The sequence below is a fragment of the Sparus aurata genome, chromosome 13 (assembly GCF_900880675.1).
Source record: "Sparus aurata chromosome 13, fSpaAur1.1, whole genome shotgun sequence".
Classification (NCBI taxonomy): Eukaryota; Metazoa; Chordata; class Actinopteri; order Spariformes; family Sparidae; genus Sparus; species Sparus aurata.
In genome coordinates this window covers 8,897,206-8,921,515 of record NC_044199.1, presented here as the reverse complement: position 1 = coordinate 8,921,515, position 24,310 = coordinate 8,897,206, and the positions used below count along the sequence as shown (strand labels likewise).

At 41.5% G+C, this 24,310-nt stretch overlaps 4 protein-coding genes across 6 annotated transcripts; 2 read left to right on the top strand and 2 right to left on the bottom strand.

The window, feature by feature from the left end:
• Positions 1-821: 821 nt before the first annotated feature.
• LOC115594859 (mannose-P-dolichol utilization defect 1 protein-like) lies at positions 822-9,707 on the bottom strand. The gene is made up of 7 exons (XM_030439141.1): positions 7,553-9,707; positions 7,187-7,252; positions 5,682-5,814; positions 5,116-5,201; positions 3,123-3,238; positions 2,413-2,523; positions 822-2,322 (listed from the first exon to the last, which is right to left on the bottom strand). The coding sequence occupies exons 1-7, from the start codon at positions 7,812-7,814 to the stop codon at positions 2,119-2,121; spliced, it is 978 nt and encodes a 325-aa protein (XP_030295001.1). The 5' UTR covers positions 7,815-9,707; the 3' UTR covers positions 822-2,118.
• A 14-nt stretch (positions 9,708-9,721) lies between these two features.
• On the top strand, positions 9,722-11,277 carry LOC115594860 (transmembrane 4 L6 family member 4-like). The gene is made up of 5 exons (XM_030439142.1): positions 9,722-9,962; positions 10,093-10,158; positions 10,574-10,707; positions 10,789-10,975; positions 11,102-11,277. The coding sequence occupies exons 1-5, from the start codon at positions 9,786-9,788 to the stop codon at positions 11,117-11,119; spliced, it is 582 nt and encodes a 193-aa protein (XP_030295002.1). The 5' UTR covers positions 9,722-9,785; the 3' UTR covers positions 11,120-11,277.
• A 2,154-nt stretch (positions 11,278-13,431) lies between these two features.
• Positions 13,432-16,785, top strand: LOC115594576 (transmembrane 4 L6 family member 1-like). Its single transcript, XM_030438729.1, has 5 exons — positions 13,432-13,791; positions 14,695-14,760; positions 15,703-15,836; positions 15,913-16,099; positions 16,200-16,785. Exons 1-5 carry the CDS (start codon positions 13,435-13,437, stop codon positions 16,206-16,208), a joined length of 753 nt encoding a protein of 250 aa, XP_030294589.1. The 5' UTR covers positions 13,432-13,434; the 3' UTR covers positions 16,209-16,785.
• Positions 16,786-17,118: 333 nt separating this feature from the next.
• slc25a15b (solute carrier family 25 member 15b) lies at positions 17,119-22,831 on the bottom strand. 3 transcript variants are annotated; one of them, XM_030438727.1, is made up of 7 exons: positions 22,309-22,831; positions 21,024-21,120; positions 20,413-20,671; positions 20,162-20,299; positions 19,143-19,318; positions 18,518-18,676; positions 17,119-18,421 (listed from the first exon to the last, which is right to left on the bottom strand). In XM_030438727.1, exons 2-7 carry the CDS (start codon positions 21,076-21,078, stop codon positions 18,303-18,305), a joined length of 906 nt encoding a protein of 301 aa, XP_030294587.1. In that variant the 5' UTR covers positions 21,079-21,120; positions 22,309-22,831; the 3' UTR covers positions 17,119-18,302. The 3 variants fall into 3 exon arrangements, with proteins under 3 accessions (XP_030294587.1, XP_030294588.1, XP_030294586.1); XM_030438728.1 differs by having other exon boundaries at positions 21,024-21,124; positions 22,314-22,831; XM_030438726.1 differs by having other exon boundaries at positions 21,024-21,124; positions 22,309-22,830.
• Positions 22,832-24,310: the final 1,479 nt, after the last annotated feature.

Sequence of the window (24,310 nt, the reverse complement as noted above, 5' to 3'; positions counted from 1 at the left end):
GATTCTTTATTACGCCTAAAATAAAAAATAAATATTCAAAAACCAATTACTTGTGTTGGAGAGAATGTGGCGAATTAGAAGCAGGCCATGCTCATATTTTTGGGAAATGTAATAAAATTGTAAGGTTTTGGGGAATGGCACACAATGTCATGCAGAAGATACTGGGATATAATATCCCCATGAACTGTGAGACTCTGTACATGTGTAACCTGAATGAAGGACATATGCATATTGGAGATAGATATTTGGTAAAGATACTATTGATTGCGAGTAAGAAAGCTATAACTAGAAATTGGTGTAAGGTAGACCCACCTAACCAGGATCAGTGGATGCAATTGTCGAGCAAATATACATAATGGAGAAGATGACATTTCGTATGAGACTACAAGAGGTGCAGGGTGAACAAAAATGGGAGAAATGGACTATATACAAGAACTCAAACAGCGATAGACACGAGGACCTGGGAAACGAAGACTGAAATATTCAAGAAAGTGACTCCCTTTACTGTTTGTTTTGTTTAGTTTTTTGGGGGGTGGTGGGGGATTATTGTCAGTGTTGTTCTTTCAATGTTTGTAAATGAAAATAACATTAAAAACTAAAGTTAAAAAATAAAAAAAAACCTCTGTGCCTGGGGGGGTGGGGGGAATAAAAGGGTTGTTCAGAAAGTCAGCTGTGTGAAAATGCATCAGTTGTACATAACAAGCCAAGATTAATATGTACACACAGATAATGTTTGATTGTGCCGTTCACAGTCCTGATGTAAGGGTGACTGAAGGTGTCGGCTCTGATAACTCTGTTTGCTTTCACTTAAATATACGTCATTCCGTGGCAAAGTTTTATTTCATTGCTGAATGTCAAGAGATAATAGTAATAATAATAATAATAATTCACAGCATCATTAAATTCACAGTTCACAGTACAGTTCAACAGGCACGACAGTAAGAAAATCCATACGATATGAAATGTAGAAGCCATAAAGAGCGGTCTACAGCACCTGGTGCGTGGTCACTAGTTTCTTGTGTCCTGTCGCGTGGAAACAAACAAAGAAGCTGCCAAAACTAAGAAGGTTAATGTGTCGTTGGTGCACACGAGCTGCAGTGTGCGATTCAGAGAGTCTTGGCAGAGTTCCTGCTAATATCTTGAGTGTTACTGAACAACACTGGACACCTTGTTCACGGTGGCTGGTTTTAGTTGAAGCTCAGGGGCCTGTTCATGGAAAGGTTGTGATTCCTGCTTTGGAAGAAAGTTCCTCCTTTGACAGGGCTCACTGTGGTTACCACACTTCTCTTTCATGACAGTTCCCCTTAGTTGTTCTTATTGTGACGGCAATGATCATCTGGTTGTGACTAACCAACAATCATCCCTAAAAACCTCTTTACCGCTGCTCCAGTGACCTGGTGACCGAGATAATATATGAAAAAAGAAACCTTCACTCGTTGAGTTTAATGATTACTTTTTTTGACAGATGTCACAATTTCTTTCAAAAACGGTTGGAAGAAATATTATTTATATTAGAAAAAAAACAACAAAAGCAGCCACCACAAAAGTAGTCCTGCTGGAATGATCTTGATGGCACTGTGACATAAATATTGTTTTCCTGTGAACAGTGAACAGTGCATCTGACAGGACGTAATGCATCATCAGCAGGATGTTTCTACCCGATCTGATGGGAACTCATGCTTTCGCTCATGTTTACTGACCGACTGCTCTTCTTCTCCAGTGTTAAACCCTGTGTGTGCTTTGGAAATACTCAGCGAAATTCTGGGTTATGTTTGCCTTACTCTTCCTACCCCTAGACAGACTGTGAGCCATGTTTGTATTTGAATTAAAAGCAGCTAGCTCTCTGAGAAACACACCACAGAGCTCACAGTTTTATTTTGACGGACATCTGGAGATGCCATTGCCATTTACCCTTCAGAATAAAGTAATGTTTATTTGAATCACCAGGGGGCGACAAAGATCTTTTTATTCGCTCCCCCTTAAAATAACATAAAAAAAAGATGGCTTCAGAAATAACATTCAAAATGTATAAAATTATTAATTAACATCACTATGACCTTTTTAAGTAGATCTGAGTGTAACACACAGGAATATTTGTACGAATAGACTTTGTAAACATTATAACTTTGGCTCAAAACTTTTTTTGAACCGCAGGAAGAATCTGCGCACGACATCAGTGTTCGTCACCGTCCTCCAACATTTACTTGCGTTTCTTTTTCGTGGCGTCTCAGCGCTGCTGTAGCAGAGGACCTGGACCACGAGGACGCAGCTGAGACAGGCCGACAGCATGTGTGACAGTGTGGTAAATGAGCCTCCGGTCTCCTACAAAATAAAGTTTGAGGCACTCTCAGTTAGTGGCAGATTAGAGAAGTGCAGAGTGTGAAGTTGTGCAGATGTGTTTGTTTGTATTACCTGTAGAGACATGACGGCAACACCCAGAGAACCTGCGCACGACAGTAACACAGACAGAGTGGACAGCTGGCCCGTGTGACCGTTGTGGTGGTTCGTTCGGGCCTGAAGAGCCTGGAAACAAAAACAAAAAAATCAAGCAAATACGTTCGCTCTGGTAAATTTGGGCACAATCTTGTCACAGTTCACAAGTCTTATTAATAAAAGAAACTCAGAAACTGAACCGCTGAATTGATTCACTGGTGCACCTGAAATTGAGCGGCTTATTTTCTAAATGATTGAGGTTATCGCCATTTCTTGTTGTGTGTGCTGTGATTTAAATTAAGAACAATTGGTATTTGCAACTGTCTCCTGTTGACAGTAATTTACACAGTGTGCCAAGAAACTAAATAATAATAATAATGTTAATAATAATAATAATAATAACAATAATAATAATAAATTTAATTTGTAATGCACTTTACATTTAAACAAATCTCAAAGTGCTACAGGAAAAGCAACAGCAAAAGAGAAAACATTAGCAAAAACACATAAAAGTAAAAAAAATAAATAAATAAAATTAATTAGTAATTAATTACTGAGTGCACCTACAGTATGTGTTGGTGCGTCTAAATGAAAAAAAAAAGTCAGGTCCACCGGTGCAACCAGTGTAAAACTTAAGTTTGGAACAGAGTCTGTGTCCTGGTTTGTAAGATAAGCCTTCGAGTTGCTACCTTGCTTCCAATTAAAGCAGCCACACTGGAGGCCTGCATTGCTGAGGTGACTGCTGCCACCGCGTAGGAGCCCAGAAGGAATATCACACCGCCGTACGCCGAGAGGAACAGCGCCCCTGCCACAGAAATGAAAAAAACAAAGACACGAGGAACATTTGTAACCACGAAATTTCATGATAATGGTCACCAATGAAATCAATAGTCTGACAAATGTCAAAATAGGCTTGTTGAATAATGGTCTCAACCTTTAAAACTAAAACCTGCTCTCTGTCAATGTGTTTTAAATGTTGTCAGTGTGACCACAGGGGGGTGAACAGGAAGACAGTCACCTGGAGATCTGATAAACTGAGACCTGATAGACATATTTACTGCTGGGAAATGTAACGTTTAAGTCCTCTGTGATATTAAGTTCCACTAATGAATCCCTTAAATATCTCACATAGGTTTCACTTCTGTGCAACAAAGAGTTTTTTTTTTTTAATCTCATTCGGTACTTAATGCTTTCTGAAATGGTCTCAGTGCTGACATTTGGCACCGAGGATCTTCGTCGTCAATGGTTTCATCAGTGGGAGGCGACGTTCTTTAGAGCAAGCGGTTTGATGAAAGCGTGGCCGTCGTGGGTGGTATCTGTCTAGTGCCTCCTTGTTAATGTTACCAGCTTGCCTGTTGCCAAAAACGATAATTATCTGAGTCTGTTATCTGAATCCACTCTCAGTGTGTAAACAGGAAGTTCTCTGTTGCCGAAAACAGCCATTCAGTTTATAGTGCATACGTACAGTTCCTCGTAGAGGAACTAATCAGTAACTAGACTGATTCAAGGCGAGATAAATAATAACACAAAAGATAAATACTACTGTCGTGGTCTTTGGGTCTTATCCTCTTGTGTCAGGTTCTATCTTCCACTTCCTGTCTGTGTCCTTCCTTTATCTTTCTGGACCACCCTGTTAAGGTTAAGTGTCCACAGGGGCTCGTTTGATGCGAGGCCACACAGCGCTTCCCAACTCTGCCCGCTTTGTATATCCGACCAAAACAGGACGCGCCCCACAACAGTCACGTAAACGCTCACTGGATGCACCTGATTGGACGAAAGCTACTCGTGGGGGCCGTGTGCGGCGGGATTTCGCACCAGACCAACATGGCGGCCCCGTTTGGAAACTTTCTGTTACGTAAGCTCGGTGTCCGTCTCAGCAGACGGCCAGCGGTGTGCTTGCTCGTGGGGAAAATGTTGCGCGTCTGTACATGTATCAACAATTATGGTCACGAGATGACTTCTGAGTGCCTGGAGACATTTTAAGGGAGAAATAAGCCGTGCAGTTGCTGACACTGTCTTCATTTTAGCTTGATAATGCTACGTTTTTAGAGTCGTTCAGGAGTTTCCAAAAACGGTGAGTCACGCCCGACACCTCCTGTTTGCATAAAGCTGCCAGAACTCAAATTTATGCCAACAACACTACCAGAATGCATTGCGAGGCCTCCTTCATCGACAATAAATGGGACGCATGAGAACGACGGATCCTGAGGAAACCTGTGCTACCTTTAGTTTCATGTGTCCTTTATCAGCCTTTCCTCCCTTGTGTATTTGATTCTGTGTTTTTCCCTCTTTCTTCTTCAGCGTTTCCTCATCTGTTCCCCAGTCCTGCGTTTGCTGCCTCAGTTCCTTGTGTAAAATTAGTTTGTACTGTGTTTTTATGCACCTGGATCCCTGCTTTTGCTGCCTGCCTTTTGTTTTTAGATCCAGCTTGGTTCATAAAGCTCACTTTTATACTTCTACTTGCCTTCTTGGAGTTTGTATTTGGGTGTTTTTTTTTTGCTAAACTTAGAAACAGTGCATTTTGTTTTTTAAATTGACTATTAGAGATTGACTAACACATTATTGGTTTAGGTCTTTTTCTTCAGATTTCTTGACACTGAGAAAAAAAAGAGAGTGATGCCCGAGTTATCTTGAAACAATATAGATCATTTGGAATGCGAAGTTGGAAAAATGTGCCCGTACCTCTGAGGGTATCGCCACGATAATGCAGGATAAGGAAGACAATCGCCGCTGTCTGGGCCAGTGCGAGGAGCTTCTCAGCGTAGGCACTGTAGAGCAGAACAAGAAAAACACATGTAAGGCGGCTCAGATCTATGATGAAAACTGCAGATACATACAGATCAGTACTCTCCACTCAGATAATTCGCTGCAGGATATGTAAACTAACGGACTCAAAGTCTTTAAATCTGACAGAACGTGCTTCATCTGTCAAACAAGAATTCAGTGATGTCATGTGTGCACTCAGGGGCGTGAAGACGACCTACTGTTAAAGTCAGTGAGTCACATACTTACACAGCCTGAGTGATCTGAGTAAAACGTCTGGTCATATATAAGCTATAAGATCAGTCTAGGTTACCGTTTGTTTACAACAACTCTCGGTTTCTATGGCGAAGCATTGGCTATATCGCAACACGGTTGTGAAACACTGATATCACCGATAGCCACCGAAGGACTCACGACCTCATCTGCCCGTGAATCAGCATTAGGCTGGGTGCTCGCAGGCTTCTGTACTCTGGTTGAATACGTACAAGAGGGGGAAGTTGTGCGCCATGGCGTACACGACGGGCCATGAGAAGGCATAAAGCTGCAGCAGGGCGGAGGTCAGACTGATGCCGGCAGCACTTCTTCTCCACAGTATCTTCACCAGCTGAGGTGGCTGAGCTGCGGGTGAGACGACACACAAGGGAGGTGAGGGCGGGGTGGAGGAGGCGCTGCGTCACTGAACACAACCAACACCAAGTCAGTAATGTATGTAAACAACCAACTGCGGTTATGTGAAGAAAAAAAAGAAAAGAATATGCATTGTGTACGTCATTGCGCTGCGGTTGTGATTCAGCTTCCCAGATTCACTTCGCGTCTGCGTGGATGACACGTTAGGGAAGTGGCTTTGTGATGTCATCATCATCGTCGTCATCAGGCCTGATGTAATCATGATTCACTGTTAACAGGTATTTCATAGCCGTTCACCAGAACACTTATCGGTTGTCGTGGTGTGATCACTGGGCTCACAGACACAATCAACAGTGATCAATCATGACAGTGGAAACAAAAGGCTCGACTAATCTCATCTGTTAGTGCTGATGGAATGTAACTAAACTAACATTTACTCTTCAAGTAGCCTGCTGCACTTGAGTACGAATTTCAGATATATTTTGATACTACATTTCAGAGCCATTACTGTAGTTTTCTATCTCATAGAATATGTTGCACTGAACAACACTGAATGACCCGACAGTCAGTAGGCTCTCTTTTGGTTTTCCTTTTGGTATTAAAACCACTGTGGGGGCTGATTCTAACTTGCATGAACTTCAGTCAGACACAGGATCGATGAGACAGGCAAGGCTAGATATTGAACCAAACAGACACTCTTTGTCCTTACATGCTCTCTGCTCCTAGGGGAAGAAGAGGGAGGATGGGAGGTTAAACACGATGCATGCATTTATGTCATTTTGCAAACATAGGGGATGATTTTACCGCCTGAACCCTGTTCAACAACCCTGCTGCCAACTACGCCCCGATGAATACGCAGTTTTTGGGGTGCAAAAAAACGGGATATCGATATATCGCCAAATATACATATTATTTGCAGCGATTCCCTCACATTTGCGTCAAAAAACATGTCACGGAGGCAGGATACTTCACAGAATAACAATAAACTTTACTGTCTTACTTCTCCTCGAATCAAAAAGTTTAGCCGATATGGACAACATGTGCACTGATGTCTGTGATGGGACAGTATCGTCCAACCCCGATGCATCAAACCGGCTCTTCTGCCAACATCATGCATAGCCGTTGACCCTTAACCATCAAAAGTAGTAAAATGCAAAATACACATGAATGCAAATTGTAAAACACTGGCAGGGACCTTTTGACTGTAGGATTCATACTAGGCTACATGCACCTTTACCAGAGAAACCTGTGACCCAACATCTTTGCCTGTTGTTTGTTTGTCAGTGCTGACCCTGCTAATGACCTGCTGATGACCTGCTGCTGTCACGTGATTCAATCAGAGAGGCCGAGGAGAAGTTCTTACCCAGGAAAGTTTCCAGCAGGATCCAGAATCCAAAAATCTTATTCAGGATAAACTTCAGGCACGGCACTGCGACACAAATAAATAAATAAAATAAAAATATGAAAACATTCAGGCTGCAGCAGATGTTTACATGTCGTCACTGCAGCTGGATAACACAGTGAGCAGTTGGCTGGACGTGATTTCTGAAATTATTAAACAGAAAGAATATCCCAGATCACACAAAAACATTTCCAGTTTTAGTTTCCTAAAGTGTTTACGCCGTTCAACTATAATCGGGAGTGGCGAGCCTCCCCCCTCACCGCCTGCACATCTGGAAATGAGTTTTACGCAATATTTGATCGATACGTGACAAAGAAGAAGCCTCACCGTGCATGTGAAGATGGACGAAGATCTCCTCGTAACATTTTTTGGGCATTACAAAGGAAACCAAGAAGTGTCGGACGGGAGACGTGGCCATGGTGGTCCAGCTGCTACAGCCAGGCCGCTGCGCGGTCACAGGAGCAGCAGACTGGGGGAGCGCGCAAAGATCCCCCAAATGTTTACAAGGAGAGGACACAGGGCCGGGACAGTGGACTCTTATCTCGGAGGGTCGCTCTGACATCACAAGCGTGTGGCCCGGAAGTTGCATTAAAAAAACTCCTTTTTATACTCTGTTGGACAAACATGCACCCATGTGGATACCCGAGAGGCAAACACTGCACAAGTTCACCGCAAGTTCACAGAGCTGGTGGACTTAAAGATCTCCTCCTGACTGGTTTTATGTCAGACTGTAGGCCTCAGCATGTAAAGACACTCTCTAATTCACTTTTCAGATCCTTAAAAACATATAAAAAATCCTTAGAAACATATAAATTCTTAGTTTCTATGAAATGATCCCAAATGTGTACAATAATTAACTTGCAAAAACTACCTTTTTGAAAATCAACCCAATATTATATTCAATAACATTCTGCTGTTTGCCACTAAGCAGTTAATAAACAGCGGGAGGCTTTTTTCTTTGGAAATCAAAATTGCGTCATCCGCAGAAGTTAGTCAGAAACAGCTGGAGGCGGGGCGCCGTTTAGCTCAGTTGGTAGAGCGCGCGCCCCATGTGCCGAGGCTCTGCAGCGGACCCGGCCCGGGTCCCTTTGCTGCGTGTCACTCCCTCTCTCTCTCTCCCTGTTTCCTGTCATATCTTCAGTTGACCTATCAATAAAGCCATAAAAGGCCAAAAAATTATATATTAAAAAACTGGCTGGCTGGTTGTGAACTGCTCAACGGGAAATAGCAGAATATTAATATCAAATCATCTTATATGATTACATGATACATTTTTGGGTTATTATTGTGGTAAATATGAACAAAACACTTTATTGGGCCAGACTGGCGTCCGAACTTGTGATGTCACAAAATGAAGGTAAACATCTTAAAGGTGCAATACGTAAGAACTGGCTACCTGTCAAAGCAAGGCCACTCCAAACCAATAAAGAGGCAGCATATCACCAAAGCAATTAACTGCTGGTAACTGTAGCCACCGATAGGTAGTTAGCTCTGTGAGCCGTGCAGTTAGTGGTCCAGACTAGGTGTGTACATAGATGTTAAATTGTCATCAATACACTTATTTCTTCAGATTCTGTTGATAATCATAGTTCTTGTTTTGTTTTTGTTTTTTTTACAGATTGGACCTTTAATTAAAAATAAAGACAAAACATGAATTAAAGCAAAGTTTGCACATATTGAACTTTTTAAACTCAGATTTAAGGCGAGGACAGATAAACTTCCTCCCCCTCAGAGGTGAAAACAGTCTTCTAGTGTCAAACTTGGCACATTCTGCACAGCGGAGGTCAAACCATCCAAGTAACCAAACAAAAAGCAAGACACATTATTAGTGGAGGGTAAAATGAATCATTTACATGCCTTACATATTATAACATAAAATAAAAAACTCTCCAAGAACAAAACTTCACAATTTCTTATAGTTATGGTACCATAAATGGAGTAATGTTAACAAAAAACACTCTTAATAACATTTTTTCTGGCATTAAATAGTTCAGGAGTAGGCCTATTTATATACATACAGATGTCTAGCTGTATGCAACCGTGAAATAAACTTGCCAACGACAGTGGGTTTTATGTCAATAAAAGACAATTCACATGTTTTCATGAGCTTTCATCCCGAGATTGTTTTCCCAACGGTGGTTGTTTTGTTTTGTTTTGTTTTGTTTTTTCTTTCTTTCTTTTCTAACTTAATATAACTGGGAGCTGTAAACTGAATTGCCCGTATGGGATAAATAAAGTTTTCTGAACTGAACTGAACTGAACCAACTGTGAAGTCCTTGATTATTCAGAACAGGTCTGGTAATAAACAGGCATCACGCTAGATTAAAACGACTTCAACAAGTACAATCTACATAAAAAAAGTAACAAAGTATGTAGGCCTGTTATTAATCGCCTAATTACACTTTCTTCACCAGTTCACCACTCTCTCTCTCTCTCTCTCTCTCTCTCTCTCTCTCTCTGCGAGCTTCACATTGGCTGGAAACAGGAAGGATTTGAGCAAAAAAAACCAACGAACGGTCGTGAGGTTTCACATCAGTCCGTCGGTTTCCACTCTGACAACATGTGTACTGGGAAATGTTCCCGTTGCATTGCGTGTGCTCTGTACCCGTTAGTGTTCATGTCCATGCTCTGTAACATAATATTGTTCTTTCCTGAGGGGAGTGTCAAGTATTCCAAAGAGGGACACCTTACTGATGAGGTGAAATACCTGGGGGGGCTCATTGGAGGGGGTTTGATGGTAAGTTTTCTTTTTTTCTTTTCTTTTTTTTTTAGAACTTTTACAGAGAGCTGTGACTCTATTTCTGAAGTACAATGTGCATGAAGAACACTGGATTGCTACTGTTTTTGTATGTTTTGGGCTGTTCAAGGTGTTGATCCCAGCACTCTTCATCAGCTTGACCGGAGAAGATGGATGCTGTGGAAACCGCTGTGGGGTGAGTCAGTCAGACAGTTCATGCACCCAGTAAGAGATAAAGGATTATTCCGTCAAAGTGTTATTTTCAAGATTAGGAAGAGCTGGTTCCACACTCAGCTAAATATTAATGTTTTATGGAAGCCGGTTGTGCTGATAAAAAAAAAAGAAAAAAGAAGAAGAAATATGCCACTCGGTGCTGCATCACCGTTGCACAACACTTTGGTGTACTTGAGATAGATAAGATAATGCAGCTCCATCAGCCACACCACAGCTCTGGTTCTCCTTTTCTGTTTCTGAAAGAGAATAATTATTTATACATTCAAGATCTGTGCGGCATCGGCCTCCTTGGAATGTGTCTAAACAGACAAGTGTTTTGTGAGTTGTTAAATGTATTTAAACAAGTTCAGATTTTTTGACTCGCTGAACTTCTGCAGATGTTCTTCTCGATTGGATTCGCCGCAGAGGGTGTGGCAGGCGCCCTGTACAGTTTCATTGTGGCAGTTGCAGGCATCGGTAACGGGCCACTCTGCTTCTCCAACGGGGAATGGACCAGACCCTTCAAAGACAGGTGACGAGCAGAACTGTCCCGTTGGCATTGGTGACGCTCTCACGACGTTCCAGTTATTTACAAGCCTCTTCTTTTACCAAGCAATGCGAGCTACATATCTGACTCCAAGAAGTGGGCAGTGTGCACCGAGCCGAAGAACGTGGTGCAGTTCAACACCGGACTCTTCGGCACCCTGATCGCAGTCAGCTGTCTGCAGGTGATTCTCTGCGCCATTCAGACCATCAACGGCCTCTTCGGCTGCCTGGGTGGAACCTGCAACAAATCCGAGGTAAAGCTGAAGAAGTCACACTCTAGTTCTTCATTTGGTCCAAACCAAAATATTTATGTAATTTGATGGGATCTTAACGTCAGTCCCCCTCTCTCTTTTGCTTTTTTTTTTTTTTTTTTTTAACAGACAGCGACCATTAATTAAATATTTGCATTCCTCATTTGGAGAGTCGACTGCCATCCACCGATAAACAGCTGAGCATCTCGTTCCTGGATTAAAAACACTCCCTTTGAAATTCTTGCTAACAGATTTTAAAGTTTTTAATGTGCTGCAATGCATTAAATTCCACTTTCAGTCAAAAATGTGTTTCTCTTCTTGTTCCCACAGTTGAATGTTTGAGCTCCGCTGTGTAGAATGATGAATGTGCAGAGTTTGACAAGAGAAGGCCATGTTCACATACACACAAGGAAAATCTGATTCAAAGGTGCAATGTGTGGGAATTGAAATCAATAACAAATTAGCTAATATCATCAATAGAATGCGAAGTAATAACACGACTTGACTAAGCGGTCTTTGTATTGAGCTGCCGAGATATCTTGTGAAGTTAGCGTGCTGAGCTAGCCGCTTTGTTCTGATTCTATACAACACCGACACTCTCAAAGCTAGAAGCACTAGCCGTGTGGCTAACTGTGCTAACTGGCTGACGAGAGATGATCTGCTTCCTCTCCTCTCTTTGAGTATTCTTACATATTGCACTTTTAAAAAGACGGGCCGATAAGCAGGATTGTTGACATCATAAACAGTTTGGAAGCCAACGACTTCAATTCATCGTAATGGCGGGGTTTCCCTTTTTTTCAAAGACCCCGCTATTCCGAAAAGGCTATTGGGGAAACCCCTCCACTCCGAACTAACCCTAACCTTAACCCACTTCAGAATTGTGCGAGTGCGGCTGGAAGTGGGGATTTCAGCACCACGGATAGCGGTGATTAATTTCGGAACAGCGGTGTTTTGGGGGGAGGGTCGGAACAGCGGTGTTTCGGAGTGGGGGTGTTTCGGAATGGAGGGGTTTCGCCATGGAGGTGTGTCGGAATGGAGGGCTGTCCCCGTGTGGGGGTTGGGTTGGGAGCTGAGAACTGAGAATGGACTTCACGGGAAATAAGAAGTAGTTAAACTTCAAATTAAGACTATTTGCATGTTAATATATTCTAGCAGTTTTATTGAGGGACAAGGAATGGGAGCCCTTTAAAGGCTTTTTAATGTGGTAATTATACTTTTCACCAGACACACATTAGAGAACTCTTTTATGCCTTAATATACGTGTGGAGGGGATCTTGAGTTATGTTGTGACGAGACACAGTGTTCAAAATAATCTAAAAAAAAGGTTATACACAACCTGCTGTTTACTGATATTTGAGAAATCAAAACCAAAACATCCTGTGTTTACTGCCTGATGATTAGGACACATACATGATGCTCTTGCTTTGACCCAAGAGTGTAGTATACTCATCATGAGGCACCCAGAGATACCCAGCCATATATCGATAATAAAAAGTCAATCATTTATTACGCCGGTTCCTGCCAGGACATTTTATGATACCGGTGAATCATCACTCACATCTTTGTTTCATCGCCACCTCGGTCGATGCAGAACTAATCATCTACCTCTATCTGACACTCGCTTGTTTTATCTGCATGTTTTACGGACCCAGTTAAAGCTTTAGATTACGCATCATGTACATCGTGCATTGGGTCAGAGCATCAGTGCACGTGTGCTGTATAATCCTCATCACAGCATGTTTTCAATGAATTAAAAAAAAATAATACACAATGGATCAAAAAAGCGTTCAGTCTGCTGTCAGTGACGGCGTTTGTGTGTCACATTTAATAACAAATCGATACTATTTTTAATGTGAGGAAGGAAAAAACACTCAAGCCACGGATCATGTGCAACCTCTCCCTCTGCTGAGGAACACGACCTCGCCCCAGCGTTGCTTGGAGACAGCTCATATTTTGGGAAGCACGCCCCCCTCATTCTTTCTTTTTTTTTTTTTCCACTTTTACTCAGCTTATTACAACACGTAAACGGCTGCAGAAGTCATCAGCTCACAAGAGAAACTAAAATATGTGGCCTGTCCGGTCAGTGTACAAACTGTCACAGCGTGGTCATTTATCAGCCTTTTTTTTTTTGCAGTTGATGCCAATGACACATTGCTCCTCGCTCGGCCCAGCTTGCTGCCACGGGTCTAAAGTCCAACCGTGCTGTGATCCCGCAGTCCCAATGTCAATACATCAGTAGCAGCTCGCTGTTTAGAGTAGGTGGAGTTGGAGGTGTCTGTCAGGGTAAATCTCTGCTTCTGACTCAGACACTCAGATGACTTTAATTAATTCCCATCTTCGACCAAAAAGAAAAAAAAAAGGGCCTCTACTCATTAACTCAACAGACGGAGCGTTGTTTCTCAACGGCTACCACAGTATGAGTCACGCGTGCTTCCATGGCCTATCCCAGGCTCTGTTTGTCCATGTTATCTGGTTGTCAGTACACCTCCTACACCCTAACATCACTCACCATATTAAGTTCCTACCGTCACTTCCCTGTTTGGGTTAGTTTTAGTTGGAACCTCTCTCTGACAACAGGCAAGGGGTTTGAGCTTACCAAAGGAGACGTTTTACAGCAGCTAGTAAATCTTCACTCTGACAACATGTGTACTGGAAAATGCTCCCGTTGCATCGCCGTTACTCTGTACCCGCTGGCGCTCATATCCATCATCTGCAACATAGTTTTGTTCTTTCCTGGCGGGGACATCAAGTATGCCAAAGATGGACATATTACTGAGGAGGTGAAGTACATGGGAGGACTGGTCGGAGGGGGTTTAATGGTAAGTTGTGTCTTCTCTAGCGTGTTGCCGAAGGGTGTGACTCTGGACTGAAACGCCGCTGTAAATTCCTTGGTGAAATATGTGCAGCCTCGGAAAGATACGAGTCACTTAAAGCTTAAACTAAAGAAAAGGCTTTTTACTTTACATTCGCTTTCATTGTACATTTCAAGGGGCACTATGTCGTTTTGGAGAATATTGACATTCAAACAAACTAATCAAACTAAAATCTGGAGCCTTTATGTTTTCCATAACTGAATAAACAAGCTGTTCTCAGGGGGGAGATGAGGTCCCCGGGGAACGGTTTTAAGATAGAGAGCCGCATATAAACAAAGTAAAACCGTGTGAAATTATGTGGTCCTTTTAGGTCAGCTCATGTGTTCAGTTTATTCAGTCATGAGAAGAAACTGAGTCGGTTCATTTAGTTAGTTTGGGTATAAAAGAAATAAAACTGTGTGAAATGATGTGGTCCTTTGAGGTCAGCTCATGTGTTCAGTTTATTCAGTCATGAGAAGAAACTGAGTCGGTTCATTTAGTTTGATTGTATATCAAAGAAATAAAACCGTGTGAAATGATGTGGTCCTTTGAGGTCAGCTCATATGTTCAGTTTATTCAGTCATGGGAAGAAAATGAGTCTGTTTATTTAGTTTGATTGGGTGTAAAAGAAATCAGTCACTAAAGATCTTTCTCCAAAAACAAAACGGCACAGTACGCCTTAAATTCTGACTGAGGAAACGTTTTCAGACATCTGAGCTTAATGTCGTTTTATGAGGTGCCTCAAACGTTGCAACTCTACAATGATTTTTTTTTTTTACATATTCTACAAGCTTCAAGTGAAAATACTGAATTGATTTGACTATGTTGAACTGGATGTGAACTCCTGTAACCCCACCTGTCCTCGTGCAGGTGTTGCTCCCGGCGCTTTACATCCACCTGACTGGAAAACAGGGGTGCTGTGGGAACCGATGTGGGGTGAGTCCGTCTGTAAATACACACAAAATGTTCCGGGTGCTCAGTGGACGCTTGCTTGAATTCAAATGATTAACAATATAGACTACACAACTATACACACTTCCAACTAAATTTAATTAGAATTTTGAATAGTCAGGAAGTAGTAGAGACAAATTAAATCAGCTGATGGAAAACTCTTGTATGCTCACGTACGCCACGGTCTGATTAAAACATGTGCCACAGAAACGAGATTATAGTTAATTACACACTACAGTAAATTAAGATTTCAGCCATGTCTGTTTGGCCTTTCACTGCAAATCCTTGTATTTAATAGAGGCACACCGAGTTTATGAATTACTTAAAAAGATAAATATGCTGAACAGTTCTGCTCTTCATGTCTTGTAACAAGCTCTGAAATGATTCGAACAATACATAATGGTTTTAAAAGTGCAAAAAAACGCTGACTGATATGTGTTTGAAACTCCCAGTCCTACTGATACAAATGACCATATGACATTCTTAAGCAACATCAAGCCGTGAGATGTATTCTCGTTGACGAGTGTTTCCTGTGGTTGTCGGGGGAGGTTTTGATGTGGCTGTTTGATGTCACGTATAGGCGCAGCACAACGATAGCAGGCCAGTAAATAAAGTATGGGCCCTCTCTGAGAGTATTTACAGCAGGAAGATAAGAAACATGTTTCAGCCTGCTGGGTTTGGCCTGCAAGTTTTTCTACCTACCACTGAGAGAAAACACAGTTTGACACAATAAATGTGAGGAATGTGAGGAGTGAAAGGACAACTGAGAGCCTGTTCCTCCTGAAACTCGTACATTGCTCATTAATCAATAGCGCAGGGAAATGTGTGTGGGAGGGTAAGCGTGGGGGATAATTCAGTATGAATAGACTATGTCTTCAACTGCAGCAGAAACGTTACTGACCTTGGCTTATTATTTACCTTCTGCAGATGTTCTTATCAATTGCATTTGCTGCAGTGGGCGTGGCCGGTGCCCTTTACAGTTTCACTGTGGCAGTGCTGGGCTTGCAGAATGGGCCCCTCTGCAAAACCGTTCTGATCTGGAGCACACCTTTCAAAAACGGGTGAGTAACTTATCTGGCGACATTTTTTAGGTTTCCTTGAAGTCCTGACCCTCCATGCAGATCCTCTTTTGCGCAGTGACCACAGTTACCTGACTGACGACACCTGGTGGATAAAATGCACAGAGCCCAAGAACATCGTGCAGTTCAACATCGGGCTGTTTGCTACTCTTCTGGCCACGGCCGGCCTGGAGGTGATTCTCTGCGCCATCCAGATGATCAACGGGCTCTTCGGCTGCCTGTGCGGGACCTGCGGCGAGAAAGGGGTGAGATGAAGCTGAGCCGGAGATAGACATGAAAACACATTCAGTTATGTGTGTTGTGAGGATACCTTAATCCAAACACTTTTTTTTTTTTTTCTTGCAGCCGCTGTGATTTCCCGACATTCGACTGGCGCCCCCTTCTGGAAGATTGAGAGCAGTGTTCACGGCTGCGGCTGCATAAAAAATATTCACCTCTTGTTGTCTTTGTTGAGAGATTCTTTTGTACTTTTTATGCGTGTTTCCTGATGCTTATAAGTTCATTGTACTAACACATAGACATGTTTGTAATGTAAGTTGTGAAAATGGCAAAGTTTTAGAGATAAATCATGCAAAATATCGATTGATTTTTGATAAACTGGTTTGAGATATCAGCTGCTGCAGCTGTGTCACATCAGACACTGCATTGTAACACATTTTGCACTACAGAAGAAATTCAAATTCAGAACTGTCATATTTACGATATTAATGACACAATACAAACTGAGAAATATTTAATTTTTCCATAACTGAATAAACAAGCTGTTCTCAGAGGACAATAATGTCCTCAGAACATTGTATGAAGCTAGATATGTCAGCTTGTTTATTCAGTTTATTTGGTCATGAAAATGAAGAGTTTAATTTGTTCAGGCATTAAAAAGAGTGTTAATGAAGATATGTCTCTTTTGATTAAAATGTCTTTAAAACTACAATGTGCTCCTTTCAAATGTATACTCAACACAAAAGGGGGGCCAGCATGTGACCAAACTAAAGTGTAACGGCACTTAGCTAATTAGCTCGGTTAGCCGTGCATCTACTGGTTCACACTGAGAGCTTGGGGAGGAGAAAAGTGTTGGTGTTTACCCCGCTAGCACAGGAGCTCTGGACTAGGACTGGCTGGGGCTAGATGGTTAGCATGCTAAAATTAAGACACTATAATGTCAGTACTGCTGTTTATTCACATTCTGTTCATAATTTCAGCTTTTTTTGTTTGTTTTCAGCTAAGTCAGGACAATGTCGGTCAAATAAAACACAGGGCGCAGTTGTTCCTCAACGACACCTTTAATGCAGGTTGTATGCATGTAGGATGTACAGGAAATATCAGGATTGTTATTTATACAAACATTTCAGTGTCATCTTAAATTGTTAGCATTCTAAAATACCTACATTTCCCAATTAACATTAAATGAATATGACTCAGAATTCTGAGCTGCCGACCTCTAAGCGAAGGAGAACAACCCTGCACAGGGAATGCAGTGTGCAAATGGCACATTATAGTAGGCAGTTGATATTTTCTCCACGACATAACAACAAAGGTAAAACAACAAAAAAGGCAAAATGCAGTGGATTAAAAGGCAAAACACTGGGTTCAAAAACTCAATCACAACAGGAGTGGAATATTACATGTTCATACAAAAACAGTCAGTAAGATGGAAAATAAGATTTGACTCAAATATAAAACATCTGCTGGCTGTGTTTGATGTTTATTTCGAGGATGATGACACCTGTAAGACCTCAGTCAAGGCTGTTTGAAATCTCAAGCTGCCTAATGCAAGTAATCTAATGTCATAGTGTATTTGTTAAAAACATTTCATACTTAAAAAAAAGACGCATTCTAAGCTGAGAGTGATTCCATGATTGAAAACACAAGCCATTACAAGACGTCTTAGGCAGCTGAGAAGAATTAGTATATGCCACTACACATTTTATAATAAAAATCTTTAAGCAATGAGCGTAACGGAGTGCTTTTCTTACCCATATAGCTGTTTACGGAGCAAGGAAAGACTGATTTTAAATGATTGGCAGAGAAATGCATTTGTGCGAACACTGCTTTGTTGAGGTAGACATAAAACATAACTGGAGTGTTGACAGTCTCTTGTGGCAAGGCTGCTTAAAATGGTTCAGTACTGTGCTTCACATACTATATCATACATATGAAATATAGGTATGTTGTATGACGGCCGTAGCATTTTCAGAGTGTTGAAAAAAACTATGTAAATCTAAAAAATATATCAATAGTAGGATTTAAAAATGTAATTACTGTGTCAGACGTTGAGAGATGGAGTGTGGTAGTTTTTAGGTGAGCTTAGCAAAAGCAGCAGATAGCGAAAAAACCAGACCCCACACATAATGAGCTTCAGAGCCTCAACTGATGTATGGACTGGGTTGTATGGCTATAATACTTGCCCCCATTTCACCGCCCTTTCATTTGTGTTTATGCATATTTTTGTCAATCAAACTGTTTCATCATGAGCTTGCGGCTGGCCTCGTAACCCAGGAAAAGAGCTCCGTTTGCAGGGAATGTGCGGATCATGGTGGGAGTGAGACCCGAGTAGAGTGCCCTCATACCTAAACAAGAGAAACAACAAATATTATATCCTGCTTTGACTGTGCGAACAGCAGTCTGAAGACAAAAGCGACAAATGAAGCCAACCCCACTTTTACCTTCAGCACGTGCAATGGTCGTGAACGTTTTGAAGAACCCTGCCTGTTTGCCCGTCATAGACATCACCTGGATCCGAGACTTGACGCAGTCCATAGGATAGACGACCAGCCACAGGCACGCCCCCCCGAGACCACCGCTGAACACTATTGGAGCCACACCTGCCACGTACACAGTTACGCCAGTTAGACTGGAACACAATGTCAGTATGAAGCAGAGTTTAGCATGCAGCTAACACAGTATTTAGCATCCTTGATCCCTTTTTCAATTTTTCCAGCTATTGTCTTCTCACTTTTATTTACGCATTCTGTACTTGGAGCCAGGAACTACAATCAAATCTTATTATGTTCCACTTTAATACTGATATTATCACACTATTAAACTTGAAAAAGCCAGAAATGCAATTTAAGGTCAAACTTTCGATATCCAGCGTTCACACCATAATTTCTTCACGCTTCCTCTAGTTCTAAGTCAAAGTCAAACAACTGTAATATCACTGACTAATGTAGTTGTAAAGATTTTTAAATACAAATTTTAATAGACATATACAGTAAATATTTAATCATCATTGAAAACAGACATTTGAAATATGTGGTGCTATGTGGTTGACAGACATTTTGCCAGTACCTATGTCGTCTTTGTCACATTTCATGTAGTCTGCAAAGGCAGAGCGGGAGAACTCGTAGGCACCGAAAAAGCAGAAGTAACCGGGGACTTCTCGGGCTATGGTGGTGGTCAGGCCCTGGAAGAAGCCCTGTGGTCCCTCATTCCTCATGATGGATTTCACCACCGACCACACTGTGCTTCAGTCAGAGCAGAGGGACGTACGGCTCGGTCAATGCACTCACACAACACCAACTAAGAAATACATCGTTGACGTGGCGCGGCATGTTCACTGTGGTACTTATTGTCATTATTTATAATGCAGCAGATGGTTTAACATTTCTTTGTGTTACAGGCCTGTTGTTAGTAAAACTCCTTTGTCGATAGAATTTTTTAATTTTTGAGCCAAATATCAAAATTGTCCTCTGGTTTGACCGTCTCAAGCATGGTTCACAAATAATAACTTTTCAACTACACATTTCTAAAACCCTGCGATACCTGATACATTATTTCACTGAAAACCATTTCCTCCTTTGTCACACCATATCTTGATTTTAAATCCGGCAATTCCATGGATAACTTTATTTAGGTGAAGGACCTTCCTCGGGGCCATGGTCCTGAAGAACCTTTTGTTTTTTTTAACTCAAAACTATGTTAAATGACATAATCATGTAAAACTGCGCAAGTGTGTCTTGCCTTCTGCTAATGAAAGGTTAGCTTGAAATAGCAAGGTCATAAAGTGACACAAAAAGACCGAAATATCTTTCAGTGTGACCGAAATGTGACACCTGTTACTGTCACACTGGAGGACAAAGTTGTCACGCAATAGGTCAAGGGCACTTCAAGAAGAGTTTTAAAATAAATAAGTAAAATTAATTTAAACTTTTTTTAGTGATTTCAAATGCATTAATTAAATGAATAATGTATTTATAAAATAACGACTGATATATTAGCCAATATATAGTCATAAGATTTGAATATTGCAAGAGTAAGTGACTTATAAACCATTATCCAACATGTGTGGCTATTTACAACACACTTACTTCTGGCTCTTAGCTATTTTTCCTGAAGCCTCCATCTCATACATGGCTTGCAGCCGACACTTGACGAGCTCAGTGGGGCAGAGTACTAGCGAGGAGAAGATGGACGCTACTGAGCCAGCACAGGCTTTCTGCACGTCACTAAAACAGAGGGGAGGATAAACAGAAGACAATTAGAAGTTTCACGTCTATATTTAGGGTAAAGTTGGCATCATGTTAATAAAAAAGGACAGCCTGGCTAACACCCTCTCTACCTCAGCACAGCTTCACTGTGCAGTCCAGCTGTGAAGCGGATGACCTGCTGGCAGAAGCCGTAGCTCATAAACAGCACAGAGTTCTCGGCAATGTTGGCCATCAGTGCCGGCGTGGTGCCCTGGTAGAGCCCACGCAGGCCCACTTGTTTGTAGGTGGACGTGACGCAGTGGATAAAACCCCGGTACATGGTAGGAAAGGTCTGCATCTTGACCTTTGCCGTGTCCAACGGTTGCCCACTGAAGACACATGCAGCTCCCCCTTGGAGAGAGAAAGTTAGAAAATTGTCAACAACAGACAGAGCATGGTTGTTCGACAAACTACAGGAAAATCAAAGTTTGTGCAGTGAGGAGAGATAAGAATCAGAGAGAGCTTCACTCCACTGAACACAATGAAGAGTCAACGGGAGCACAGCGAGAAACGAGCCGTAAAAACACAACAGTCATCGAAATCTCCTGCTACGTCAGACAAAGCCAGCGAGTCGTTGGGTAAAGCAGTGGAAAAGCGGTGTGATTATTTCAGAGGGACTAATTACTGCCGTTTGAGTACACTGTAATATTGTTTGTTTGGTTTGGGTGCCGTTTCTGAGAGACAAAGCACTGTGTTTATTTACCTACGGCTCCTGCAGAGAGGTCAATGATGGCCTGCACCACCGGGTGTGGGGCCATAGTGTCTAGGAAGTTGTCAGAGGAGGTTTCTCTTTCTCTCAGCTACCTGAAAAAAAAAAAAAATAGTAAATGACACGTCAAAGAAGACACTGGTTTATCTTAAATCAAGCACTTTCAGGACGATAAACACACAAAGATTATAATCCAACATTGTTTATTCAGGCATTTCCCTGAGACAGTAATTATGTGCGTATTTCCACAGATGGATCAGGGCCCAATACAAGCAGCAGCAGCAAGCAGCTGGGTTATAAAGTTCACCACAATAAACCTTTCGTCATTTATGGCAACATAAGTACTGACAGTGAGCAAAGAGTGGGCTTGTTTAGAGACTGTCATGCAATTAGAAAAAATGCAATGGTAGTAAAGATAAGGTAGTACAAAAATTACAAGTTTGCATTAACAAACTGGACAACTATGAAGTACCTTTTAATGTAATGTGTCATTTCCAAAAAGAGTTAGGCTTCAAACTGTGTGTTCTCAGATAAAACGGTGGCCTCCAGTCTCAAAACCCCTAGGATGTTTTTAAAGGGGCACTACGTAGTTTTGGGGAGGATATCTTATACTAACAACATTAATGAAGTAATAAAGTAAACTCTTTCCCATAACTTGACATACAAGCTGTTCTCAGAGGGAAAAAAGGTCCCAAGAAATGAAAATGTCTGAAGTTAGAAAGGTGGCAGGGTCCGCCACATATAAACAAAGTTAAACCATATGATAAAGTCTTATTTACTTTGTTTAGGCATAACTACAATATTCAAGTCAACAAAGATTATTCTCTGCTGAACAACTTAAAAGTTCTCACCAGAAACAACACAGTGTTCCTTTAAGTTGGCAACGTACTCGAAAATATATTCATTTAACTCCAGTGCTTTAAATTCTACTGAAATATAGCATGTGTGACACAACCTTACCACCAGAGGGAGACAAGATGCTGCAATTTGTAATTCAAACATCAGGTCTGAACGACACAGAATCTTTCTCTGTCGTCTGAACACAAAATATGAGAAAGAAAACGTCAAACAGCGTTTTTCCTTTAAGCTAGCAGGTCTCTCAGGCAGCTAACAGTTGGAGCCAGTTAGCAAAAACGTACATTAACAAAACTGGTTGGTCAAGTAAGTTGACATTCAGCGAATACAAGAGGAAAGTAGTCGTCTTCTGCAAACAAATGTTACCTTTGTGAGTGTAAAAGCTAATGAAGTGAACAAGAACAAAACAATTGAGTGTACAAACCTTACAGGCTACAGTCGGGGTCACCTCGGAGCATCAGAGTGTCGCTGCTGTCGAGGTGACGTTAAAGTCCGTTTGTGTGGCACATACGGCGAACTGTAGCGTTAACCTAGTGAGCTGCTGACCAAAGCTAACATCGTCCACAGGTGACAGCATCGCTAGCTTACGCAACCAGCTCAGACATCCAAAGTTTAATGTTATCTCATCTGCAACATGTAGCTGACCCTGTTGTCACTCACTATTGTCAATGAATGGATCGACCAGCAGAGATAGGCTAACGGTGCGGACGAGGGCAAGCTAGGTTGTGTGTGTGTGATATGCGGAAGAGCGAAGAGCTCTCACTGCTTTAAAATCCAGGTGTCAACATCGCCCTCGAACATCCTCTTTCCTACTCAACCATTGTTGTCAACATTATTTCACTAAATCAATTATCACCGTGATAAGATAATATTGTAGTATCGGATAAAATATGAGACACAGAAATGCTCAAATGCAATTACATCGAGTACTAGCCACCGAGTCATCTTCTAAATTTACGATCTATGATATGAAGCGGCATGGACGTTAAAGCTTCCGGTACACGTTTTTTTGTTTTGTTTTTCAAAATAAAATCATCAGAAAGTGAGAGTGGTGCAGCGCCCCCTGCTGGTAGTTTTCTTTTCAAAACTCAATTCTTGGAACAGGAACAAAAAGCATGCAGAGTAAAGTAACTTGACATCAAACACCATCTCATAACTGCATAACGTGATCTAACATGTAGATCAAGGTGAAACAACAGGAGAGGGAATCATTTCTTTATTTTAAGAAGCATCTTTCTTATACCTGATGTTTTATTATCAAGCCCGCCACATCTTATTAGGTCCATGCTAACTAATAAAGGTCTGCAGGTGGGATGCAGTTTCTGCAATGAGGGTACAAGAACACACCAAGCCCAGTTTAACATTTTCAAAAACAAGCATAATAAAAACATCTAATTTGTACGAATAGGATAATTTCTCAGAGCATAATGTTCTCGATCAGAGCCACCATGGGAGTTCTGTGCTCTCGACTTTGCAAACATCTTTGTGCAAAATTACATCTTAACTATCACTAGGAGCGTCTGACGGTATTTTTCCTTCTGTTCCTCCAGCAGAATAGTGCAGAAACTTCATTAAACACAAGTCTGCATGTGCTTTTCAGTCATAGTGGCTCTTCCAAAACAGAGTTCCTTGCATCTTGAGGCACTTGTCATCTTTGTCATTTACTAAACAGAAAAATGTAACTGGGTGTAACTAGATTATAATGAACATCAATCTTGAATTGAGCCGAATGACCCTTTAAAGGATCACAAACAGCCGTGTTGATCAGGATGTTTGAACCTCGTCAACAGAGCTGATGTGTTCATCTACAAAAAACAAAAATGGAAGCACTCCTCATCACTCCCTAACAACTGTTTGATAATCTTATAAAGTTCAGATGAGGAAATGTTGTGTAGAGGATTTCAAGAACAACAGCAGAACTTGTGTGATGTGAATCATGTGGCTGACAAAGGTCAAGACAGCTAATCAATGACAGTACTTTTCCCCCACACAACAACAAACTACCACCTCTGTTGAGGCTGTTTAACCCTCCCGCAATATCAATATTAAAAGTACTACAAGAACCGGTTATGAAAACAGCTTCGATTTAACACTGATGCTTCTGTGTGAACTACATTAGCAAACAAGACTACCAGTGAGACGCTGAGCTATTTGTACGTGATTATTGTCCTTATTCACAATAACTGTCTCCAACAAATATGCCCTGTCGACGATACCGCAGATGACTCAACGTTGGTGGGTTGAATTATATTTTTAAAGAAAAGTATATATTAAAAAAAGGTGTTTAATCATTCCCTGTCAGGTTTAATAGCTTTTCACATTTAGTTTTATCTGCTTTGTTGAGTCCCTTCAGGTACATATGAATGTTTGGAAACGTGATTTCCTTTATCTCATTCATTTCCAGCATTAATCGGTTGGGAAATGCT

Coding starts and splice junctions, on each gene's coding strand:
- LOC115594859 (XM_030439141.1), bottom strand. CDS start 7,814: ATGCAACTTCCGGGCCACACGCTTGTGATGTCAGAGCGACCCTCCGAG. Junction 5,815..7,186: donor CCTGCTGGAAACTTTCCTGG/GTAAGAACTTCT, acceptor TCTCACCCGCAG/CTCAGCCACCTCAGCTGGTG. Junction 5,202..5,681: donor GCGCACAACTTCCCCCTCTT/GTACGTATTCAA, acceptor TCTGCTCTACAG/TGCCTACGCTGAGAAGCTCC.
- LOC115594576 (XM_030438729.1), top strand. CDS start 13,435: ATGTTATCTGGTTGTCAGTACACCTCCTACACCCTAACATCACTCACC. Junction 14,761..15,702: donor GCTGTGGGAACCGATGTGGG/GTGAGTCCGTCT, acceptor TACCTTCTGCAG/ATGTTCTTATCAATTGCATT. Junction 15,837..15,912: donor AGCACACCTTTCAAAAACGG/GTGAGTAACTTA, acceptor TCTTTTGCGCAG/TGACCACAGTTACCTGACTG.
- slc25a15b (XM_030438727.1), bottom strand. CDS start 21,078: ATGGCCCCACACCCGGTGGTGCAGGCCATCATTGACCTCTCTGCAGGA. Junction 20,672..21,023: donor CCTCTCTGCAGGAGCCGTAG/GTAAATAAACAC, acceptor TCTCTCTCCAAG/GGGGAGCTGCATGTGTCTTC. Junction 18,422..18,517: donor GACCATTGCACGTGCTGAAG/GTAAAAGTGGGG, acceptor TCTCTTGTTTAG/GTATGAGGGCACTCTACTCG.
- LOC115594860 (XM_030439142.1), top strand. CDS start 9,786: ATGTGTACTGGGAAATGTTCCCGTTGCATTGCGTGTGCTCTGTACCCG. Junction 9,963..10,092: donor TCATTGGAGGGGGTTTGATG/GTAAGTTTTCTT, acceptor GGGCTGTTCAAG/GTGTTGATCCCAGCACTCTT. Junction 10,159..10,573: donor GCTGTGGAAACCGCTGTGGG/GTGAGTCAGTCA, acceptor GAACTTCTGCAG/ATGTTCTTCTCGATTGGATT.